At 61.1% G+C, this 24,155-nt stretch overlaps 1 protein-coding gene across 1 annotated transcript; it reads left to right on the top strand.

Annotated features, from left to right (window-relative positions):
- Window positions 1-861: 861 nt before the first annotated feature.
- Window positions 862-23,625, top strand: POLD1 (DNA polymerase delta 1, catalytic subunit). The gene is made up of 27 exons (XM_070401632.1): window positions 862-903; window positions 9,389-9,606; window positions 9,968-10,081; window positions 10,773-10,919; window positions 11,004-11,129; window positions 11,200-11,368; window positions 11,451-11,532; window positions 11,604-11,733; window positions 12,160-12,326; window positions 12,654-12,758; window positions 14,690-14,830; window positions 14,913-15,023; window positions 15,390-15,581; window positions 15,700-15,788; window positions 15,861-15,977; window positions 16,127-16,240; window positions 16,579-16,726; window positions 19,274-19,369; window positions 19,464-19,601; window positions 20,489-20,664; window positions 20,950-21,102; window positions 21,215-21,317; window positions 22,010-22,142; window positions 22,238-22,351; window positions 22,677-22,729; window positions 22,803-22,900; window positions 23,438-23,625. The coding sequence occupies exons 2-27, from the start codon at window positions 9,390-9,392 to the stop codon at window positions 23,541-23,543; spliced, it is 3,339 nt and encodes a 1,112-aa protein (XP_070257733.1). The 5' UTR covers window positions 862-903; window position 9,389; the 3' UTR covers window positions 23,544-23,625.
- Window positions 23,626-24,155: the final 530 nt, after the last annotated feature.

The raw sequence follows: 24,155 nt of genomic DNA on the forward strand, positions 1-24,155 counted from the left end.
GAGTCACCTGGGAATCTTTAAAATCCTGATTTCTGGGCCTCATCCTCCGGAAATTCTGTTTCTTTGTGATGGGGTGGGGCCACCACATTAGTAACAACGAAACAATTTCCGGAGGTTGAGGCCCAGAAATCAGGATTTTCAAAAGATTCCCAGGTGATTCACATGTGCAGCCAAGGTTGAGAACCACTGTCTTAGCCGGATGGACAGCCCTGGTTGAGGGTGAAGGGGGTTTTGCTTCGAGAGATGGGCTGGTTACTGAAAGGTTATGTGGTTTGTAGGACGGGGGAGATGAGAGTAGTTACAAATGGTGAGCGGGGCACCCCACTGGTGTGCCTGTCACCCCACTGGTGTGCCCGCCCCACGCTAGGTCTAGTTTACAGATGGGGAAACGAGGCCGTGAACCAGAAGAGATCAGGCCGGGACCTGAGCGCGAATAGCCCAGCTTCTGCAGCTTCTGCAGGGAGGGCGGACGTCAGGCTGCGGGTGCAAAGATGCTCGGTGCTCAGCCGGTCCCCGGAAGCCCCCGCGGGCAGCAGGCAGGAGGGGTTGCGGAGGTTGCGCGCGCAGCGCCCGGGGGCTGGTGGGAGTGGTGCCCCAGGGTGGCTGCGCGCGCAGCCTTCACGTGCCCGCGAAGCAGCCGCAAGGAGGGGCGTGGCTTTGGGCCGCATAAGTCAACAGGGGGCGGGTGTTTTCGAGAATTTGCCTGCAATTGGAAGGAGGGGGCGTGGTCTTCCCCTACTTGGAAGAAGGGGGTGTGGCCCGGTGCCGTGGCGGGCGTGGTCTCGCCCTATCTGGGCGTGAGGGGGCGTGGCCTGCTCGGCGCGCCGCGGCTCTGGGCCTGCGCGCGCTGGAGTCAGGGGTCACGGCGGCGCAGTCCGTGGCGGGAAACGCTATTTGAAGCGGGTGAGTAAAGGGACGAGGGGGGATTGCCGGGGACCCCGCCTGGCTGGGAAGGCGGCTTGAGGCGCCGGCGCGTAGGCCTGAGAGAGGGTCGTGAGGGGTCGCTAGGGCGTGGTGGCGGGAAGGACCCCCTTGGCTCGGGGGCGCGCGGGGAGATGACGGGGGCCGGGGGTACCTTGGCCTGCCGCTGGGCGCCCATCGCTGGGCACCCGGTTCCGGGGCGAGATGAGGCACGCCTTCCGGAGGGTCTTTGGGGCCACCGGATCCCGGCGGCAGGGGAGGACTGAGTTGTGCACGTGGGGGCCTGGTGGTGTACTTTATTCCCCAAATACTGAGCGCTCGGTGCCGGACGGTGTTGCGGAAGCAGGGGCTGCTGCAGGAACTAGTGAGAGGAGGACAGGACAGGACAGTTGGCGGGCCCGTAGTCAGGAGCAACGGTGAAGCAGCGCCTTCAGGCTCTGATGCCTGGTCCGAAGGGGCATGAGCAGGGCACCTGCTGCCTTGGCTGCGGTGGGCAGGAATAGCCCCTCGGGGGAAGTGGCATTGGAGAGAAGTCAGCCACGTAAAGAGAAACCCGGGCAGAGGGACCGTCATGTGCCAAGGCCCTGAGGTCGGAAGGGAGCAGGTGAGGGTGGGGACGAGGTGCGGAAGCAGATCCCGTAGGGCAGTGGTTCTCAACCCTCTGGCCCTTTAAATACAGTTCCTCACATTGTGACCCAACCATAAAATTATTTTCGTTGCTACTTCATAACTGTAATGTTGCTACTGTTATGAATCGTAATGTAAATATCTGATATGCTACATGTGTTTTCCGATGGTCGCGACCCACAGGTTGAGAACCGCTGCCGTAGGGCCTTGTGAACCTTGCTGGGGGTTTTGGCTCTTATTCTGGGTTCAGCTGGGCGTCCTGGGAGGTTTTCAGCGTTGGAGCCACGTGACCCCGCCCTGCGATTTGAGAAGCTGGCCTGTGGGGGGGAGATGGAATGGTAGCTGGAGGGAAGGAGGGAGACCAGCCAGGAGGCAAGCAGCTGGAAGGAACCTGTCAGGCTCAGGTTGTCTGTGGGGTTTGAGCCAGCAGGACGCGGGGCTGGATGGAGAAGGCTGAGGGAGAGCGGGTCTGGGGGCGCCGCTCTGCAGGCAGAGCTTTCAGCGGTTCTCAACCTGTGGGTCGCGAACAATGAAAATAACATCCTGCGCATCAGATATTTACATGACGATTCATAGCAGTAGCAAAATTACAGTGATGAAGTAGCAACCAAAATAATGTTATGGTTGGGGGTCACCACCACATGAGGAACTGTATTAAAGGATCGCGGCATTAGGAAGGTTGAGAACCACTGGGATGGGGTGAGTGGCAGGCTTTAGAGAGGGCAGGGTGACGTCAGTGTCCTGGCTTTGCAGCCCCACCTACTCCAAGAATCTGTTGTTGCCACATCTCCTCCCCCCGCCCCCCCCACCTTCCTACACATCACCATCCAGGCCTCCCATCTCTTAGGTTCCTTCCCCACTGGGGGAGGGGGAGCCTTTGCCACACCCGTCCCTCCTGCTGCAATGCTCTTCCCTCGCTTCAGGCTTCCAGGCAGCTGCTCTGTGGCAGGCCCTGTGCTGGGCACTAGGGAACAGGTGATAATTCAGTTCAGGTGGGGAAGACTCACAGGGTTGGTGACACCTCTAGAACAGTCTAAACTGGCCCTGTGCTGGGGACCCCGACGTGAGTGAGACCCTGACCCTGTTTTGGGGGAGCTCACAGCCTGAAGCACTCCAGCTTGGGGTGCACATGTGCAATGACAGAAGTGGCACAAGGCGCGGTGGGAGCCCCGAGGGGGCAGAGGGTCAGTCTGGAGTGAGGTGGCCGAGAAAAAGGAGGGTTTCGTTCAGCAAACGCTTCCCAAGGCCACGCCCTGTGCTGGGCGATGCTGGTGGCTCAGAGGAGCGCCAGGCCCTGCCTTGCCCTCTGAGGGGTCCCTGTCTGAGACACTGGCCGATGGTCCCCGGCATGACAAGGGCAGCAGGAGCGGGGAGGCCCGGGCTCTGCCCTGCTGGGCAGAGGGCAGTTCACCTGTGTACCTTACCTGGTGCGCCCGGAGGCCGGCACCCTGGAGTGCTGCTTAGCCGTAGGCTCTCCGCAGTCTGCCTGCCTGGCTGGGACCCTGGCTTTCCCTCTGAGCTACCTGTGCCGCCTTGGGCAGGTAGCTTCCCCTCTCTGGGCCTGGGTCCCAGTAATTGTATGTGTTGGAGGGTAACGACAGCACCTCCCTCAGAAGTTTTTGTGAAATTCCATGCGTGCCCTCCTTCATTCTTTTAGAAGCTGTTTATTGAGCATGTCCTCTGTCCCGGGCGCTCGCCAGAGATGCATGAGACACAGCAGCGAACAGAAGATGTAGGCCCTGCTCTCAGACCTCCCCTTCTCCCTGTGGGGACAGGCAGGAAGTGAGACTGACAAGCTGTGGTTCTCAGACTTGAGCGCTGAGAGCTGGACCCCACTCCCAAGGGCCGGATTCAGTGGGTCCGGGCAGCGGCCCGACCATTAGCATTGCAACCAGGTCCCACACAGAGCTCAGGCCGCTAATCCAGGGGCCACACTTGGAGAACTCGGAGAACTGATACAGGGCACCAGTCACAGGTGGCAGCGAGAAAAATAAAGCAGGGAAAGGGGTTGGAGGTGTCAGGATGGGGTGGCCGGGCTGCGCTTTTAAACAGGCCTCACTGAGACTGACATTTGAACAAAGACTGGAAGGAGGGGAGGGAGGATGCCATAGCGCCATCTGGGGGAGAACATTTGGCCGGGCAGTGGGAGCAGCGTGTGCAAAGGTCCTGAGGCAGGGTCTAAGCCTGGTGTGCGTAAGGAGCAGAGAGGAGGCAAGTGGCTGGAGCCGAGTGAGCGGGGCGGGGGGAGTGGGAGGTGGTGTCTGAAAGGAAATGAGGCGATTCTGCAGGGTCTTAGGGGCCATGATGAGGACTTTAATTCAGCATGAGACGGGCCCCAGGGGTGGGCTATGAGTGGGCTCTGAGCAGAGAAGGGATGGGCTGATCTGACATGTTTGTACAAAATCCTGCTGACTGCTGTGTGGAGAATACACTGAGGGTGGCGGGGTGGAATAAGGGAGCCCTGGAGAGGCTCTTTACTCATTCAACAGGTATTTCTTTTTATTTATTTTTAAATATTTTATTGATTTTTTTTACAGAGAGGAAGGGAGAGGGAGAGGCATAGAGAGCTAGAAACATCGATGAGAGAGAAACATCGATTCAGCTGCCTCCTGCATACTCCCTGGTGTGCCACATCCTCTCATCCCCTCCTGCATGCACACCTGGGGATGTGCCCGCAACCAAGGTACATGCCCTTGACCGAAATCGAACCTGGGACCCTTCAGTCCGCAGGCCGACGCTCTATCCACTGAGCCGAACCGGTTAGGGCTCAACAGGTATTTCTCACGACCCTCTCTGTGTCCGACACTAGTAGACTCCTGCCGTATTTCAGTAAACAAACAGACGGGTCCTGGCCCTCACAGCTCATCTTCCAGCAGGGGGAGACAGACCAACAGCAATGGGCAAAATAAAGAAGCCAGCAGGAGTCTTAGGGAACAGAGGGGCCAGGCCAGTAGCTGGGGGCCGAGAAGCTGTGGGACTTAGGTCTCTTGGGATGCAGAGCTGACGGGATTTGCAGAAAGAGTGAGCACGTGGTCTGAGGGGAAGAGAGAAGTCGGGTGACCCCACAGTTGTCGGCCTGATGGGAGCTGTCATTTATTGAATAGGGGGTGGCAGACCATGAGGTGCAAGGAGCAGGTTTGGGGCGAGATCAGGGGCTGGCTTTGGAGTCTGAGGTGCCCGGAGAGATGTCCTCACAGTGGGCAGCTGACCGGTCAGCCTGGAGCCCGAGGAGAGGTCAGGGCCTGAGACACAAAGGCAGGAGTGATCGGCATGGAGATGGCATTTAAAGCTGCGAGGTTAGCCCTGGCCTGTGTGGCTCAGTTGGTTGGAGCATCCTCCCGCGCACCGAAAGGCTGTGGGTTCAGTTCCCATCAGGGCACATACCCAGGTTGCGGGTTCGATTCCTGGTTGGGGTGCGTACAAGAGGCAACCGATGGATGTTTCTCTTTTGCATTGAAGCTTCTCTTTCTCCCTCTCCCTTTTTCGATCTCTAAAAGCAATTAAAACACACACACACACACACACACACACACACACACACACACACAATGCCGTGCGATGAGGTGAAGTGCAGTGAGAACACCAAGGGAGTGCGGGTCACAGAGAAGCCAGCGCCTGACCCAGAGCGGGCACTCAGCGTTGTGTTACTGCCGCGGGCGCTGCTCAGGATCTGCTACCCAAGGCCCGAGAAGGGAGCACAGAGTTTGCCAAGCTCCCGTCTGGTGCCAGGGCAGCTGAGGGAACACACAGAGGCCTCCTTCCTTCTAACGCTGCCTTGCCTGAGGGTACATTTAGGATGGTGCCTGTGATAGGGACCTCGACTTTGCTGCTAGTGACACCTTCCCTCCCGCCACACCCCGCTGGCCATAGCCCATGGACCCAGGGCAGCCCCCTTGTGCCTTTCTCTGCCAGGTCCGGCCAGGCCTCTCCTCCGGGCTCCTGTAAGCCCCTCAGCTTCCCGTGCCCCGCATTTTCTTAAACAACTTTTTGAATCCAAAAGATAACACTCTAAGTCCACCCTTCCGTACCTTGCTTTCGCTCCCTAACAATGGGTCTTTGAGAGCCCTCCAGGTCAGCACACAGAGCGCTTCCTCATTCCTTTATCCAGCTGCGTAATATTCCACCGGGCGGAATTAATGGGATTTATTCAAACAGTCCCCCAGGGGAGAACATTTAGGTGGTTTCCAGGCTTTTGAGATGGCAAACAGTGCCGCCGGAAATAACCTCGTAAATGCAGTTTTTCATCGTGCGATAGTCTATCTGCAGCGTAAACCCCTGGATGGGGGGTGATGGCCGCCCCCCTTTTATGTTTTTAATTGAGGTCTGATTTGCATAAAGTGGCACGCACGGTCTCGAGCGTACAGTTGGATGTACAGTATGTTGCTGTCACCCCAGAAAATTCCCCCATGCCCCTCCCCAGTCAGTCTCTCCCACCAGAAGCAGCCGCAAGCCTGGTCTCTAGCATCAGAGGTTAGTCAATTCTAGAACCCTGTGCAATGCCGTCATACAATATATACTCGGTTTTTAAAAATTGATGTGGAGTGTCAGCCTGTGCCCTGAAGGGTCGCAGGCTCGATATCGGGTTACAGACACGTACCTGGGTTGGGGTTTGCTCCCCACCCCAATCAGGGAGCCTGCGGAAGGCACCAGTCGATGTGTCTCTCTTGCATCAATGTTTCTCTCTCCCTCCCTCCCTCCCTCCTTTCTCGGAAGAGCAATGGAAGAAATATCCTCAGGTGAAGATTAACAAAAAAGGAAAGAAAATTGAGGTGAAATTAACTATCTTAAAGCGCACAGCCAGTGGCATTTAGGACATTCACAGTCTTGTGCAGCCACCACCTCTCTAGTTCTAGAACATTCCCATTAGCCCAGAATGGAAGAAGATTCCCCTTCCCCATCTGCAGTCACTCCCACCTTCCCCATATGCACTCATGTGTCTGGTTTCTCTTACACATGTTTGAGATACGTCCATCCTGTGTGTATATCAGTAGCTGCCTCCTTTTATATATATATTATTGATTTCTCCACAGAGAGGAAGGGATGAGGGACAGAGAGCCAGAAACATCGATGAGAGAGAAACATCCATCAGCTGCCTCCCGCACACCCCCCACTGGTGACGTGCCCGCAACCAAGGCACATGCCCCTGACCAGAATCGAACCTGGACCTCCAGTCCGCAGGCCGACGCTCCATCCACTGAGCCAAACCGGTCAGGGCAGCTGCCTCCTTTTTAATGCTGAGAGATAATTCCACTGTGGACCGACATTTGCTGTAACACACCCCGGTCCAGAATTTTTCTGTGATGTCATGGTCTAGGCCAGTGGTTCTCAACCTTCTGGCCCTTTAAATACAGTTCCTCATGTTGTGACCCAACCATAACATTATTTTCGTTGCTGCTTCATAACTGTAATGTTGCTACTGTTATGAATCGTCATGTAAATATCTGATATGCAGAATGGTCTTAGGCGACCCCTGTGAAAGGGTCGTTTGACCGCCAAAGGGGTGGCGACCCACAGGTTGAGAACCGCTGGTCTAGGCTAAACTCTGTAACAAAGAGGTTCCAAAGCACAGTGGCCCAGACATGATACCAATCTGTGTAGCCACATAACTATCCAAAGGTAGGCAGCTGTGCTCCAGAAGGCTGTTGAGGGCCCAGGTTCCTTCCGTCTTGTCGCTCTGTGTGCCCTGCAATGTTGCCCTTGTCCTGGTGGTCAAGGTTGGCTCGTGGCCACCACATTCACGCTCCGGCCGTCTGGAAGAGGGAAGAAAGAGGATGGAGGGCAGGCTTCCTCTTCCGGCTGTCCTGAACGTCGCACTCCTTACAGTCACCCTAAGTCCATGAGCTAGAACTTGATCCTGTGACCACCACCTAGCAGTGCATCCTGGGAAATGTAGTCTTGAGCTTGTCTGCTTGTGGTGCCTCCAAGACGAAGGATGTGTTGCCAAAGAAAGGACCAAAGGGAGACTGGATCTGGGGGGATAGTTATGGGATCCAGAGGTGTTCCCTTGAAGCTGGGACAGCTGATTTGTCCCGAACCCCCTCCTCCCTCCCGTCTGGGTCTGGGATCTGCTGTAGGTTTCTGTAATCCTGTCTCAGCCATGGGAGACGTACTGTTTTACAATTCCTCATTTCTTTCTCTTTCTCCCCTCCCCCCCTCCCTCCCTTCCTTCCCTTTTTCCTTTCATGTTAATCCTCACCCAAGGATATCTTCCCATTGATTTTTAGAGACAGTGAAAGAGAGGAAGGGAGAGAGAGAAACATTTATGTGAGAAAGACACGTTGATTGGTTGCCACTCGCACATGCCCCAACGGGGGCTGGGGATCGAAGCTGCAGCTCAGGTACCTCCTTGACTGGGAATGGATCTGCTAACCCTTCTGTGCACGGGCCAGCACTATCCACTGAGCACACCGGCTAGGGCTACAACTTTTTCTTTTTTAATAATTTAAAATGTATAGGAAGGTATACGACAAAGAACACTTGTTCACCCTTCACCCAGCTTCACCTGTTTGTGTTATGATTTGCATGCACACTTTAAAAAAACACTTTCAGAGTAGCTTGCATACATCATGGCCATTTACCCCTGAATACCTGAGTGTGTGTTTCCTTAGACTATTCTCTTACTGAGCCGATCGAATAGGCTTAACCTGAGTGCAGTCTTCAGTCTACCAGAGGATGTGTACCTTTATATCAATATATCTTGTCAAGCCCTGGCCGGTTTGGCTCAGTGGATAGAGCATCAGCCTGTGGACCAAAGGGTCCCAGGTTTGATTCCAGTCAAGGGCACGTACCTCGGTTGCAGGCTCCTCTCCAGCCCCAGCCCTGGTGGGGGTGCGTGCAGGGGGCAACCAATCGATGTGTTTCTCTCACATCGGTATTTCTCTCTGTCCCTCTCTCTTCCACTCTCTCTAAAAATCAATGGAAAAATATCCTTGAGTGAGGATTTAATATATATATATCTTGTTAAAATAATAATTTCTGGTAGGTTACAATTAAGAAGACTACACTGAGTGGCCAGATTATTATAACCGGCCAGATTATTATGACCACCCCATCAGTACTTCATTGACACTTCCAAAAATACTGAATATTGAAAACTTCCTAAGCAGATACTCTCAAGGTTTTATTATTATTATTATTTGCATAACTAATTCGCTTCATTGTACTGATGGGGTGGTCATAATAATCTGGCCACTCAGTGTAGAGACGTACGTAAGTTATGATGATACGTGCATATTACATACGGGAGCAGCGGGAGTGAAAGCAAAGGTGGCAGTGCCTTGCGGCCTGGGGAGCGGGGGGAACGGTGCACATTGAAAACAAAAAGGGCTTTGGTTTTTGTGTTTAACGGGACGGGAGCCTGTGAAGTGTGTTCGGCTGGGACGGGACCTGGTCAGATTGGTGTTTCAGCCACTCGCTGGCGCCCAGCGCAGTGACTGGCCCAGAGGAGGCACCTCCCAGCCGCTGGTGAACAGAGGCCTGGCCCGTGGGTGATGCTGGGTGATGGGTAGGCGGGTTCTCGGGGGCAGCTGGTAGGAAGGAGGGGAGAGCTGAGGACCAGGTCTGTGCCAGAGAGGAGAGGGGGACAGGGCGTGCGGGGCCGTGACATCCGGTCTGCAGGGGGCAGGTGAACGGGTGAAAGGATGTGGAGGGCTCGGGCACGCGAGGAAAGGGTTAGACGGGCGGGAGTGGGCGTAGTTACACTGATGGTGGCAGCGTCGGGGATGCGCCAGCTCCCAGGTGGAGGCCTTCGGAGATCTGCAGAGCACTGAGGCTTGGCCGAGGGTACGCGGGAGGCCGTGGGGAGGACAGGAGCCCTCACCCAGCCCCCACTGGCCCCCAGGATGTATGACAAGCGGCGGCCGGGCCCGGGGGCCGGGGCCGGGGTGCCCCCGAAGCGGGCCCGCGGGGGCCTCTGGGATGAGGATGAGGCCCCTCGGCCATCCCAGTTTGAGGAGGAGCTGGCGCTGATGGAGGAGATGGAGGCCGAGCGCAGGCTGCAGGAGCTGGAGGAGGAGCTGCAGTCGGCCCAGGAGGGGGCTGCCGACCATGAGACCTGGAGTGGGAGCCCCCCGCCCCCCCACCCTTCTTGCCTCTGAACTGAGAGTCGGCCACAGAGCTGACCTGTAACCTCTGACCTCTGGCCCACTTTGAGCTCCACAAAGCGCTGGCCTTTGACCCCATGCCAGGATGCCCCCTCTGTTGCCTGCTGCTTTTACTCTGACCTTGACCCCTCGGCTTGGCAATCTCTTCCGAGTTTCCTGCCTGATCTAAGCCACCACCTCCACTGGACCTTCCTTTTGCATTTTGGGAAGCCTCCTGGGCCCGGCTGGGAGGGAGGGCGGGTACTTATGTCTGAGGGGGATCACGACTCCACTTAGTGTCATGTCATCTATCGCCCCCCCCCCCCCCCCCACTCCAGGGCACTTCTCCCCGACAGCCAGAGATGCCCGCTGGCTTCGGCCCTCCCCACCCCCCCTGGACCCCCAGACAGAACCCCTCATCTTCCAGCAGTTGGAGATCGACCATTATGTGGGTGAGTTTGGGGACAGGCCCGGGGCATGGCAGGTGGGGCCCTGGGCTCCTGGGGGCAGCTGGGCCCGGGTCAGCCCCTCTGGCTCTGTGTGTGGGAGGAGCTGACCCAGGAGACCAGGGCTGTGTGCAGGAGGGACAGGGCTGGGGCTGCCCAGGCTGGGCAGTGAGGAAGCTGGCGAGGGGGTCGGGGTGCATGTGCCAGGGGCTGGGGTGGGGAGGGGGCTATGACTGCAAAGGGGCAGCTCAAGGGAGCTATTTAAAATGACAGCTAGCCAGTTTGGCTCAGTGGATAGAGCATCGGACTGAGGACTGAAGGGTCCCGGGTTCGATTCCAGTCAAGGGCATGTACCTTAGTTGCAGGGGTTGCAGGTCGATCCCCAGTTTTGGTGGTGATTGCACGAACCTACACCCGTGTTCAAGTTCATAACAACACACCAAGTCCATTTTCCTTTTTCAAAGATTTTTTTTTTTTTTTTTTTTTTCATAAACAGGCGGGGGCTCCCTCTAGCTGTGGGTGGGAATGGACCGCAGGAGCAGGTGGAAACAGAAGGGCTGAGACAACCCATGAGAAGCTGATGTGGGCGGAAGGGCTTCAAGCTGCAGGAATGGGGGCTGTGCTCCCAGTGCGGGAGGGGCCGGGGGGGCCTTTTGAGGAATGTGAGGGGCACCTGCCTTACCTGTCACCTCCCCAGGCCCAGCACGGCCCCTGCCTGGGGCGCCTGCGCCATCCCACAGCTCCGTGCCTGTGCTCCGCGCCTTCGGGGTCACTGATGAGGGCATCTCCGTCTGCTGCCACATCCACGGCTTCGCCCCCTATTTCTACACCCCAGCGCCCCCGGGTGAGTGGCCCCGGCCCAGAAGACCCCTCTTACTCCTGACCACCCGGTGGCCCCTGCGCTCCTGACCAGCCCTCCCACCCCCAGGTTTTGGGCCCGAGCACCTGGGTGACCTGCAGCGGGAGCTGAACGGGGCCATCAGCCGGGACCAGCGCGCGGGGAAGGAGCTCCAGGGGCCGGCCGTGCTGGCCGTGGAGCTGTGCTCCCGCGAGAGTGAGTGCCGCCCGGGGCTGAGCCGGTGGGGTCCCCCTGGGCCGGTGCCAGCCTCCTCTGTCCCCCACAGGCATGTTCGGGTACCATGGGCACGGCCCCTCGCCGTTTCTGCGCATCACCCTGGCACTGCCCCGCCTCGTGGCCCCCGCTCGCCGCCTCCTGGAGCAGGGAGTCCGTGTGGCAGGCCTGGGCACCCCCAGCTTTGCGCCCTACGAGGCCAACGTTGACTTTGAGATCCGGTACCAGCCCCCACCTCGCTTCTCCGCCCTCCGCCCCACTCCCTCCAGGTGGTCTCGGCCCACTGACCTCATCCCCCTCCAGGTTCATGGTGGACGCGGACATCGTGGGCTGCAATTGGCTGGAACTGCCCGCTGGGAAATACGTCCTGAGGCCGGAGGGGAAGGTTCGGACCCGCCAGGGGCGGGGGACAGGGAGCCGGGGACCCAGCAGCCACTGACACGCCTGTCCCCGCAGGCCACACTGTGTCAGCTGGAGGCAGACGTCCTGTGGTCAGACGTGGTCAGCCACCCGCCAGAAGGGCAGTGGCAGCGAATCGCACCCCTGCGTGTGCTCAGCTTTGACATCGAGTGCGCCGGCCGCAAAGGTCTGCCCCCAGGGCGTGGGCTCCCCTTCCCTCCCTTTAGATCAGTGACTTGACAGTCTCGCCCTGGGAGTCCCCGTGCTTCTGGGGGAAGAGGGAGTAAACATGCAGATGTTCGGATTGTTGTAAGACTCGAGGGTGGCGGTGGCGTGAAGGGGCTGCAGACGGGGTGGGGGTGGGGAGAGCATTTCCCACAGAGAGAGCAGCAAGTGCAAAGGTCCTGGGGCAGGACCATCCCCATCTGTCTGTGGGAGAGAAGGCGGGAGGTGAGGGCAGAGGGGAGCCAGGATGGATCTGGCAGGGTCTGTGGGCAGTTGGGACAGAGCGGGGTGGACAGGCCAGGGGAGATTTAGAGGTGTAGCTCCCTAGAGTGTCCTGAGGGCGAGGAGGGGTCAGGTCCCCACATCCCCTCTCTCCCTCCCTGTGCAGGCATCTTTCCTGAGCCCGAGCGGGACCCCGTGATCCAGATCTGCTCGCTGGGCCTGCGCTGGGGCGAGCCGGAGCCCTTCCTGCGCCTGGCGCTCACCCTGCGGCCCTGCGCCCCCATCCTGGGTGCCCAGGTGCAGAGCTACGAGCGGGAGGAGGAGCTGCTCCAGGTGACCCCCCCTGCCCCCCGTTTTCCTGAGCGCCCGCGCCCCTCCTCCCCCCCCCCCCCCCCGCCCCCAAACCTTCATAGCCCAGACTTGAGGCCATTTTCTGAGCGCTCCTGATCCTGAGACTCACGTCCAAGGGTTCAGACCCCTTCACATTGAGGGATGAGCGGTTCTTTCCAGAAGCACCTGCTGGGTCTTTCTGCCACGAGCGGGAGGGCGCCAGGACTGCTCTTGGGGGCTTCCAGAACATTCCAGGATCGGGAGGGACCGGGGCAGGGGGGTGACCAGGACAAGCAGAGTGACCCTGTGTGTGCCTCCGCCCCCCGCCAGGCCTGGTCGACCTTCATCCGAACCATAGACCCCGACGTGATCACCGGCTACAACATCCAGAACTTCGACCTTCCCTACCTCATCTCCCGGGCCCAGCACCTCAAGGTAGGGGAGGCCACGGCGGGGGGAGGCTCGCCTCAGACAGCGCCCTACACCCCCCCCCCCCCCCCCCCCCCGTGGCCCTGTCCCCACGGAGGTCCACCTGGCTCTGCACCTGCCTCCCCAGCAGCTCCAGTCCCTGCTGTCTTGTCCCTGCTCTGCTCAGAGTCCAAGTCACTGGGCGCATGCGGAGGCTAGGACGGTGTTTATGGTTGAGTAAGAGAAGGCTTGTGCCTTCAGAGGTCAGGCTGCGTGTGCAGGGGTGCAGGGCCTGATCTTCTAGGCTTTCACATACGTCAGCAGCAAATAAAGAAACGGGGCCCTGGCTGGTTCGCTCAGTGGTTAGAGTGTTGGCCCGTGGGCCAAAGGGTCACAGTTCCATTCCCGGTCAAGGGCACACACCTCAGGTGCAGGTTCCCCAGCCCCCGTAGGGGCACCTGCAGGAGGCAACCAATCTATGTGTCTCTGTCATGTTGGTGTTTCTCTCTCTCCCCCTCCTCCCTCCCTTCTATCTCTCTCTCGCCCTCCTCCTTCCCTTCTATCTCTCTCTCGCCCTCCTCCCTCCCTTCTATCTCTCTCTCGCCCTCCTCCTTCCCTTCTATCTCTCTCTCGCCCTCCTCCCTCCCTTCTATCTCTCTCTCGCCCTCCTCCTTCCCCTCCACTCTCTCTAGAAATCGGTGGAAAAAATATCCTTGGGTGAGGATTAACAAATAATAATGAATTAAATAAGAAGATGGGGTCCTGGCCATGTGGCCCAGTTAGTCGCATGTTGTCTTGTACATGGAAAGGTTGCTCGTTCGATTCCCAGTCAGGGCACATGCCCGGGCTGTGGGCTCGATTCCTGGTGGGGGGCGTGCAGGAGGCAGCTGATCAGTGTTCTGCTCTCACATCAGTGTTTTTCTTCCTACCCCTTCCTCTCTCTCTAAAAAGCAATTAAAATAATCTTTTTTAAGAAAATATATTTTTATTGATTTCAGAGAGGAAGGGAGAGGGAGAGAGAGATAGAAACAGCAATGATGAGAGAGAATCATTGATCGGCTGCTTCCTGCACGCCCCCTACTGTGGATCGAGCCCGCAACCTGGGCATGTGCCCTTGGCCGGAATCGAACCTGGAACCCTTCGGTCCGCAGGCTGACGCTCTATCCACTGAGCCAAACCGGCTCGGACTAAAATAATCTTTTAAAAAACCAATAAGGAAATGGGGGTGTTCCTTGAAGTGCGTGGTGAAACCCGGATCCTCATTGAGTCCTGGCACAGGGTATGAGGTGTGTTAGTTCACTGGGGCTGCCCGGAGGGTGCAGGTCCAAGGTCTCAGTGCCGCAGGCTCAGTGCCCTCTGAGGCCTCCTGGCGTCTGGTGGCTCCAGAGTTCCTGGGTTTAGATGGCACTCTCCCACCTCTGCTGCGCCCGCCTCTGCGCCTCTCTGCTCAAATCGCCCCTTCTTCTGAGGATCGAGGCGTATTGGGTCAGCCCGCCCCCCTCTGCCCCGTTGCTCCAGCCCAGCTCAGGCCTCTGCTCTCTGCCTGGCCACTCCCAGGCCACCGTCTCCAGGGCAGACGCCTCCCTTGACCCCAGACCTGGTTCTTGGTGCCAACCCCGTGCTCCCACCTGGCCCTTCCCCAGGCCCCACCCCTGTGCACCTACCACCTTCCCACTGAGCTTGGCATCATCCCATCTGGGGGCAGCCCTCTAGCCATTTGAGCCGTCCTTGCCCCCTTTACCCGCCCAGCCCTCAGGCCCCTGGCTCTCCCGGTCCAGTCTCCCGTCCTCCCCTCTAGTCCACACCCGCCCAGCCCCGGCCTCCCGGCCCTTCCAGCCGGAAGAGCTGTGTTGTGGGGAGTGGCAGGGGTGGTCCGGTCTCCATTCCTCTGGCACAGGCCTGGGATCCCGGGTCAGGCGCCCGACCCCGTCTGCAGCTCCCACCTGCTGTGCCCTCAGGTGCAGGGGTTCCCCTTCCTGGGCCGCGTGGCTGGCCTCCGCTCCACCATCCGGGACTCGTCCTTCCAGTCGAAGCAGACCGGCCGGCGGGACAGCAAGGTGGTCAGCATGGTGGGCCGCGTGCAGATGGACATGCTGCAGGTGCGGCCCGGCCGGGTGGGCGGGCCTTGTCCTTGTGGGGCCGCTGCCCGGGGCCTGTGCCCACCCTGCGCCTCCGCCCCAGGTGCTGCTGCGGGAGTACAAGCTCCGCTCCTACACGCTCAACGCCGTGAGCTTCCACTTCCTGGGGGAGCAGAAGGAGGACGTGCAGCACAGCATCATCACCGACCTGCAGGTGAGCCTCAGCCGTGACCTCTGACCCCCCCTCCTGCCCCGGTCTCTCACCTCTGCCCCCGTCTCTAACCTCTGACCCCACTTCCTGCCCCTGAACTACTCCTCTGACCTCAGCCTTCCACCCGACTTCCTGACCTTGGGCTTCAACCTGTGCTCCTGACCTTCACCTTGACCTCCTGCCCCTAACCTCTGACCCTGCCCTGCAGATGTCACTATTTCTGCCCATTTACATGACCTTGATTCTGTTCTCGTGCACACCAGCCTTTCAGACTCCCTCCCACCTGTCAACTCCCTGACCTCTGCCTGCTCCCCGCCCAGACCCTGGCCCTCTCCCTGCCCCCCTGACGCCATCGGTGCCTGTCCCCAGAACGGGAACGACCAGACGCGCCGCCGCCTGGCAGTGTACTGCCTCAAGGATGCCTTCCTGCCGCTGCGGCTGCTGGAGCGGCTCATGGTGCTGGTGAACGCCATGGAGATGGCGCGCGTCACCGGCGTGCCCCTCGGCTACCTGCTCACCCGCGGCCAGCAGGTCAAGGTGGTGTCGCAGCTGCTGCGGCAGGTCAGTGGCAGAGCCCAGGGCGGGTCTCGGTCCCTAGCGGCGGCCCCTCCCTCTGCCTGTTCCCATGGGGCTGCCCTGTCCGCGCCCACCCTCCGTTTCCTGCCTTCTCCCCGCCCAGGCCATGCGCGAGGGGCTGCTGATGCCCGTGGTGAAGACAGAGGGCGGTGAGGACTACACGGGAGCCACGGTCATCGAGCCCCTTAAAGGGTGAGACCCCGGGCCGGGCGGGGCTGGTGTGGGGGTGGCGAGGGGTCTCGCCCTGACTGCTGGCACTCCCAGGTACTACGACGTCCCCATCACCACCCTGGACTTCTCCTCGCTGTACCCGTCCATCATGATGGCCCACAACCTGTGCTACACCACGCTCCTGCGGCCCGGCGCCGCCCAGAAACTGGGGTACGGCACCCTCGGCATGAGGGCCCCAAGACCGCCAGGGCCGGGCTCAGGCAGGGTGGGGTGGGGAACAGAAATAGTGGGGAGGGGAGGGGCAAGAGTGGGGGGCCGAGGAGGAGGCCGGGCGTCACCCCTGCCATCCCCCAACCCAGCCTGACTGAGGACCAGTTCATCAAGACTCCCACCGGGGACGAGTTTGTGAAGACGTCGGTGCGCAAGGGGCTGCTGCCCCAGATCCTGGAGAACCTGCTCAGCGCCCGGAAGAGGTGGGCTCCGGCGCCCCCCGCCCACCCCTGCTCAGAGCTTGGACCTGCTGAGGCTCCTCATGGGTCACCCTGTCCCTAGTGGGTCCCCGCGCTGCAGGGCACCTTCACTTTGTGTGGAAATTAGAACGAGTTGCCCCCTCCGGCAGCTCCCCTTCGCCCCTGTGCCTGCCGCCCCTGTGCCTGCCGCCCCTGTGCCTGCCGCCCCTGTGCAGTACACGGCACACCCAACCACACATCCACCCCTTCCCAGAGAGGCGCCCTGACCGCGTGCCCAGACCCGGGCCTGGTCTCCCTGAGACCCGGGCGCCACCTGAGTGCCGTGCTTCCCCTCCTCCCAGGGCCAAGGCCGAGCTGGCCAAGGAGACAGACCCCCTGCGGCGGCAGGTCCTGGACGGGCGGCAGCTGGCGCTGAAAGTGAGCGCCAACTCCGTGTACGGCTTCACCGGCGCCCAGGTGGGCAAGCTGCCATGCCTGGAGATCTCCCAGGTGAGTGCCCAGGCCCCACGGCGGGCAGCTGGGGTCGGACAGCACCTTCTGAGAGAACCAGGGCCCGTGGAGGGGCCGCCTCCGGAGGTCGGGCCCAGGTCGCCCGCTCGCCGGCCTTTGGGAGAGGGTGCTTGAGTGATGGGTCCATTCCGTTGTTCACCAAATGCTTGCCAGGCTGCCAGCGGTTAGGCCTTGTGCCCTGTGGGTGCAGCAGGTGGCAGGGCCAGTGAGAGTCCTGCCCTCGAGCAGTGCCCAGCCCATCGGGGACACAGCCCGTAGGCGGGAATGTGTACGGGAAGGCAGTCGTCTCCAAGGCCCAGCAGCTGGGGAGGAACCAGGTGGGACGGGGCAGGGCAGGCAGAGGCCGAGGGCCGCAGGGGAGAGCAGCGGCTTTGCTCATTCTTCATCTGCCACCGTCACCCCCCATGTCCCCAGCAGCTGCACCCTAGCCCACATCCTCCCCGGTCCCCATGGGGGTGGGGGAGTGGCGGGCAGGCCCCCCTCCCTCCTGCTCATGGGAGAACACGGCCAGTCTCTGCTGGGGGTGGGGGCCTGGGGCAGGGCTGGGGGTCACCCAACAGCACAGTCAGGCTCCCCCTTGAGTTGCTGTGTGTCCTTGGTCACCGTCAGATTAGACATGAGGTCCCCCCTCCAGCTGTGAGGTCCCCACTGAGGATGTTGCGTGGGTGCTCGGTTAGTGCTCTGCGCTGAGAAGGAACTGGGCCCGTGGCCTCCCTCCCCACCCCCAGTAGCATCCTAGGCCTGTTTACCGGGGGCAGCTGTGCTCCTGGGACAGGAAAACAGATCCCCAGTGAGACCACAGAGGCTCTGAGGTTCTGCCCAGCTGGGAGCGGCGCCTCAGCTCACGGCCCAAGAGGTCCTTCGAAAAGTCTTCCTGTCCAGACTTGGTTACCTCCAGCCATGGGGAGCTCCCTCCCTGCCTGGCCATTGTGTGAGGCCTTGTGCACCTCTAGGCGAAAGGCTTGGAGGAATCCCCACCCACCTGCAGTTCAGTGGTGCCCCCGAGACCCCTCAGACCCAGTGATTCACTAGAAGGATTCAGAGAACTCAGAAGAGCCATTTACTCACAGTTATGACTTGATACAGTGAAAGGAGAGAGACTAACATCAGCCAAAGGAGGAGGCCCGTGGGGCAGGGTCCGGGAGACCGGGCACAGTGGGTCGTGCGGACTGCTTATTCCTCTCGTCATGCGTGGCAGCATCCCCGGGGTGAGGCCCACAGGGACACTCGGCCCGCCAGTGCTTTTACTGGAGGCTGGTCCCGGAGGCATGGCTGCTCCCTGTGTGGCTGACGGGTCTTCAGCCCATGTCAAGGTCAAGCTGATACCTGTGGCCCCAGGTGAACAAAGACTCATCAGGCAGGACATTCCAGGGGCTAGAACAGCCGGCCCAATGAATAAAACTAAAAAAAAAAAAAAAAAAGACCGTACCCTTTTATGTAATGATGTTTACTTTGAATTTATATCAGTTCACACAAACACTCCATCCATGCTTTTGTTCCGGCCCTCCGGTCCAGTTTAAGAACCCATTGTGGCCCTCGAGTCAAAAAGTTTGCCCACCCCTGGGCTTAGAAGCTCACTCCCAGGGGCTGACCAAACGCCATTGACCACCCAGTCCCGGGCCTCCCTCAGCCCCTGGGGTTTGGCCCTGAGGCTTTAGCCCCTGAGCAAGGCCCGGTGGGAAAATGCGGCTCTGCTCCCCCGGGGCTCCCTCAGTGGGGACTGCCGCTTCCTGGCCTTGTTGCTGAGTCTTTTCCCTCTCAGTTCCTCCCCTCTGTTTCTTGGCTTCTTTCCTTATTTCTGTCTCAAGTTTTTGGGAGCAGGGAGATGGAATCATTCCAGAAAAAGATAGGACAGCAAACGGAACATGGAACGGGTGGAACAAATAAAAGACTGATTAAGTAAAGTGGTGGATTGAAGTCCAGATCTAATGAGTAATTACACTAAATGTAAGTGGCCTAAATGCTCTAGTTGAAAGACAAAGCTTTTCTGACTGGATCCAAACAAACAAAAACAGAAGAGTCACACCCGTCTTTCCATACCTGTGCCCCTCCTCCGTCCCCCAGCCTCACTTTCCTTATTTGTAAAGTAAGACTGTTGGAAAGGTATGTTTCTTCATGGAGCTGGTACAAACCCCTCCCTGGGGGCACTGGGCTGTGTAGTGTCATTCACAGTTGCCCAAAGATGGGGGGTGGGGGAGGGAGGCCCTGCTGACTTGGGGGGAAGGGGCCATGAATATCAGTGGTCACGGCACCCCCGTGGAGAGAGACCCGGAGCTGACGCTGCTTCTGGCTCCAGCACCTCCACTCGATGCCGTCCTCCCTCCTCCGCCAGGAGCCTGCTCTTCCCAACGGACCGCTACGGAGCAGCTCAGTAGCCCCACTTGACAGATTTGGAAACGGACGCACAAAGGGATAGAATGGCTTGCCCAGGCCCACACCTACAAGGAGCCGTGGAGGTGGGCCCCCAAGTGCGTGTCCGCTACACACGGCTCCTGGGCCCTCACCGCGTGATTCTCTCCCCAACAGAGCGTCACGGGGTTTGGCCGCCAGATGATTGAGAAAACGAAGCAGCTGGTGGAGTCCAAGTACACAGTGGAGAACGGCTACAGCGCCAGCGCCAAGGTCAGGGCCACCCCGCCCGCTGCCCGGAATGGGCCTGGGATGGGCCTGGTGCGGGGAGCACGGGGACCCTCGGTCACACGCCCCTCCCCGCCAGGTGGTGTACGGCGACACCGACTCCGTCATGTGCCGGTTTGGCGTCTCCTCCGTGGCGGAAGCGATGGCTCTGGGCCGGGAGGCTGCAGACTGGGTGTCCGGCCACTTCCCCTCCCCCATCCGGCTGGAGTTTGAGAAGGTAAGGCCCCTCGCCCTGGACTTGGGGTGGGCAGGTGAGGGTCTTGGCAGTTTCGGGGGGCCTCTTTCTCAGGGTGCCTGCAAAGCTCACAGGTGCCTACATTTGGGGTTCCCATGGTCAGCATCTGGGAAACCCCAGTGTTGGCAGGGTCTCCCTTTTGGGGTGCCCGATTGGGGTACTCGGGGGTCCCGTTCTTTGGGTTCATGGGCCCCCGTGTCAAGGTATTTTGCTGCCGGATCCTCCTGAGTTTGGGGCCTTGGCTATCGAAACCGCCAGAGCCTGGGCTCCACACGCTGCGTGCTGTTTTGTGACAACCGGTCGGTCTCGGGGCGTCTCTGGTGTGGTTTCCCAGCACCTGTCGGGGGGTCTGTCCTGGGTGGCGGGGACTCTGACAGGCCAGGCCTGGGTCAGGGAGCCGTTGTCTGGGGTTCCCGGCTCCTGGTGTGTGGCAGGCAGGGGTGGGGGGCTCTCACCGGACTTTGTCCTCAGGGTTCAAACCAGGTCAGGCCAGGGGCACCCCTGCTCTTGGAATCAGAGCCTCCCAGTTTGGGAGGTCTGTGCCTCGGGGCTCACTCCGGGCCTTGGCCTCCTCTCTGGGGGTGCCCCCTTCTGCCTCAGCTTCTGCCCCAGACCCAGATTTGGGGCTTTCAAGGCTTTAGCCCAGAGTCTGGATCTCATGTTTGGGACCTGTTTCTAGGTTTGTCCCAGCCTCTGATTTAGACTTGGGGACCCTGGTCTGGGGTTCCCTGGAAAGCTGAGGGTGTTCCCGGGCTCAGGTGTTGGGGTCTCAGGGTCGCAGGAACCATACCTGCCTGTCACTTTCTGGGGGGTCTCAGGATTGGACACCCTGCAGTCTCAGGGGCCTCAGCCACGGGTTCCCCTCCCAGGTCTACTTCCCTTACCTGCTCATCAGCAAGAAGCGCTATGCTGGCCTGCTCTTCTCCTCCCGGCCGGACGCCCATGACCGCATGGACTGCAAGGGCCTGGAGGCTGTGCGCAGGGACAACTGCCCCCTGGTGGCCAACCTCGTCACCGCCTCCCTTCGCCGCCTGCTCATCGACCGGTGTGTGAGATGAGACCCCTGGATCCAGACCCCAGCCCTCCTCCCTCAGACCCGGGAGCCCGCCCCTCCTCCCTTGGGAACACGGGGGTCAGGCCCGCTTTTCCTCAGTGAGAAGCGGTGGGCAGCGTGTGGGGTTGGGCAGCGTGTGAGGTTGTAGCCTGTGGCTGAGCAGACGCCCCCGTCCTGGACCTCAGCCCGGAGCCCGTCCTGGTCCCCAGCCTTGGGGGCGTGGAGGTGCCAGCCTCGCCCTCAGCAGCCACTGGTGACGCCCCATCTGGCCCACAGAGACCCCGAGGGTGCTGTGTCCCACGCACAGGACGTCATCTCAGACCTGCTGTGCAACCGCATCGACATCTCGCAGCTGGTCATCACCAAGGAGCTGACCCGCGCGGCCGCCGACTACGCCGGCAAGCAGGCCCACGTGGAGCTGGCCGAGAGGTCCGCTGGGGGCCTGTCCGTCCAGAAATAGCCCCTCCAGCCCGCCGAGCCCACCACTTCCTGGCCCCGCCCACCCGCCGTCCACCTGCCCTCACCCACCCTCTCCCCGCAGGATGAGGAAGCGGGACCCCGGGAGTGCGCCCAGCCTGGGAGACCGGGTGCCCTACGTGATCATCGGGGCCGCCAAGGGCGTGGCTGCCTACATGAAGTCCGAGGTCAGGCCCACCTGGCTGCCCGCCGCCCAGCCCGCCCGCTCTCACTTCTGCTTTCCGCGGTGGGAAGGTGTTTCCCTCTGTGGGCCCCGTGGGGCCCTGCCAGCCGCCCCAGCACACCCGGGCGTCGGCTCCAGGATGCTCTGCTCCCAGGCCGCTGTGCCCTCTGGAGGGTGCCCCCACCCCCAGTGTCTGACCTCTCCCTCGCTCCCCCTGGTGAGGGGTTCAGCCTCGCTGCACAGGGCGTCCCTCCATCTCTGTCTCTGTGTCTGTGTCCCCTTCTGTCTCCTTGGCCCTTGTTCTCCAACCTCTGGGTCCCCGAGATCTGTACCCTCCATCCTGCTCAGACGTCTGTAACCTCTGACCTAGTTCTTGTCCCCCTTCATCCTTCATCGCTGTGACCTCTGACCCTTCCTTGATTACCTGAGGGCCCCACCTGTGGACCTCAGCATGGATCACAGAGCTTGTGGCCAGGGACCCCCAATGACCTATGACCCCATCCCAGACCCCCCACCCCCTTCCTTGATGCCGCTCCCCACAGGGCAGCGCTGTGCCCAGGAACTGCCGCACACCGTGGGCCCGTCATGACTAGGGGAGCCCTCCGTGTTCTCAGTGCCTGTCGCCCGGTGTCCTCTGTCCCAGCCCCAGTCCCTCCGCTGCTCTGGCCCTGGGGTGACCCTGCGCTCTGCCCGCAGGACCCCCTGTTCGTGCTGGAGCACAGCCTGCCCATCGACACGCAGTACTACCTGGAGCAGCAGCTCGCCAAGCCGCTCCTGCGCATCTTCGAGCCCATCCTGGGCGAGGGCCGAGCCGAGGCCGTGCTGCTGCGTACGGGATGCCCCGGGTGGGGGGGGGGGCAGGGGTGCCTGGGGATGGGGGGGCACCAGCCATACCTGTTCTCACCCCTCACCCCTCACCTGCAGGGGGGGACCACACACGATGCAAGACCGTGCTCACCGGCAAGGTGGGCGGCCTCCTGGCCTTCGCCAAGCGGCAGAGCTGCTGTATCGGTTGCCGCACTGTCCTCAGCCACCAAGGTGAGCAGTCCCCGCCCCGCCCCTGCCCTCCATCCACCCCCGGGGCGCCCGAGGTCCCCGGCCCCTGCCCGAAAGCTGGCACTGCTGCCCAGCTGGGGTCTCCCCTGGGTGGGGGTCTCCTCTCTGCAGTCACCCCAAGAGGGGGGTCCCGGCCCCCCACCCCAGGAGTTCCCCAGGGAGTTTTCCCCACACACTCTCTCCCTTGTTCTCCGTCTGTGGGGACTTTCAGAAGTCGGGATGGGCAGCGGGCGGGGAAGGGGCAGGGGTGGGGTGGCCTGGGCCCTGGCTCGGCCCCAGCTCCCCCATTGCGCCCCCCCTCCCGCAGGAGCCGTGTGCAAGTTCTGCAAGCCCCGGGAGTCGGAGCTGTATCAGAAGGAGGTGAGGGTCCGGGAGGGTTGGGGCGAGGGGCCAGCCTGGGCTGCTGCTGAGTCCGCCCGCCCCCCGTCCGCAGGTGTCACACCTGAACGCCCTGGAGGAGCGCTTCTCGCGCCTGTGGACGCAGTGCCAGCGCTGTCAGGGCAGCCTGCACGAGGACGTCATCTGCACCAGGTGCGCAGCCCATGGCCCCGGGTCCCTCCCTGCTCCCCAGGCGTGGGGAGCTGGGCCCCAACTCCAGGGTCTCAAGCAGCCCCACCCCCACTTCCCTTCTGGCTGCAGAGCCCCCTGACCTCAGTGTCATGGCTGCAAAACCGGCCGTGCACACCCAGCCCTCCCAGGGGTCGGGGTGGGGAGCCATGGAGTGGGGCAGGGTCAGGCGCCCAGTATCTGCCCCAGGGGAGATGGCTGCCCGACCCCCTCCCCCAGGGTGGGGCCGGGCTTTCCCCAGGGAACGGGTGGGAGGGGCGGGTTCCCACGCCAGGTGACAGGTGATATACGGCTGTGGCCCAGCGCCTCCGCGGGCACCCGCTGTTATCGCCCCCCCCCCCCTGCCCGCTGAGCAAACAGCCCCACACAGGAGGGGGGGCGGGTGGGCAGCAGGCCGGGGCCAAAGTCCTGGGAACGGTCCGCTCCATCCTGGGGCTGGGCATCGGGCCTGCTGCAGCCCGGGCAGCCGCCCTGGTCCTGACCCGCCCGCCTGCCCCGCAGCCGGGACTGCCCCATCTTCTACATGCGCAAGAAGGTGCGCAAGGACCTGGAGGACCAGGAGCAGCTTCTGAGGCGCTTCGGGCCCCCTGGCCCCGAGGCCTGGTGACCCCTGATCTCTGCAAGCTTCCCAGGAGGGCCCTGCTGGGGGGAGACCGGGGGAGAACTAATAAAGTTTGGACCTTTTGTTACCTGGTGCTTTGTGTTTGGTGTCTGGGGGGGACAATGTCCACGGTCAGGCCCTGACCCCCAGGTCCCCACTGGACCACCTCCCCCCTGTGCAGGACACCTGGGCTCCCGCCCCGCTGCCAGCCCTCACAGGCCAGGCCTGCCTCAGTCTCCCGCCGGAGCCCGAGTGGGCATCTCTGGGCACCCACTCCCCTGCCGACAGCTCCGCTCTGCCCAGCGCACCCTCCCTGCGGCAGCTGGCCCTCCAGGTGCTGGCCTGTTTCCTCCAGGCCTGGGGCAGCCCCGGCTCGCGGGCTCCCACTCCCCACGACCCAGGGGACCCCCCTCCGTGTCACACACCCACGATGTTTCCACCTGAGGGTCCTCATCCGCATTGGGCCTGGGTTTTCCTCAGGGACACGCCCCCCTGCTTTGACCCCCATTTCACTGACCAAGGACCCCTTTTAGGGTCCCCCAAATCCAGCTCCTCTCCTCTCTACCTCTCAGGGTTACCCCCGCTCCCAACTGCGGGGATCCCCAAATCCAGCCGGCT

This window comes from Myotis yumanensis, unplaced genomic scaffold, assembly GCF_028538775.1.
Source record: "Myotis yumanensis isolate MYYU_CA2020_CCGP unplaced genomic scaffold, mMyoYum1.0.hap1 SCAF_23, whole genome shotgun sequence".
NCBI lineage: Eukaryota > Metazoa > Chordata > Mammalia > Chiroptera > Vespertilionidae > Myotis > Myotis yumanensis.

Bases quoted from the DNA above. Each gene is read 5' to 3' on its own strand.
- POLD1 (XM_070401632.1), top strand. From the start codon at position 9,390: ATGTATGACAAGCGGCGGCCGGGCCCGGGGGCCGGGGCCGGGGTGCCC. The intron at 10,920-11,003 runs GTGAGTGGCCCC...TCCCACCCCCAG, and splicing joins CTACACCCCAGCGCCCCCGG to GTTTTGGGCCCGAGCACCTG. The intron at 22,143-22,237 runs GTACGGGATGCC...CCTCACCTGCAG, and splicing joins AGCCGAGGCCGTGCTGCTGC to GGGGGGACCACACACGATGC.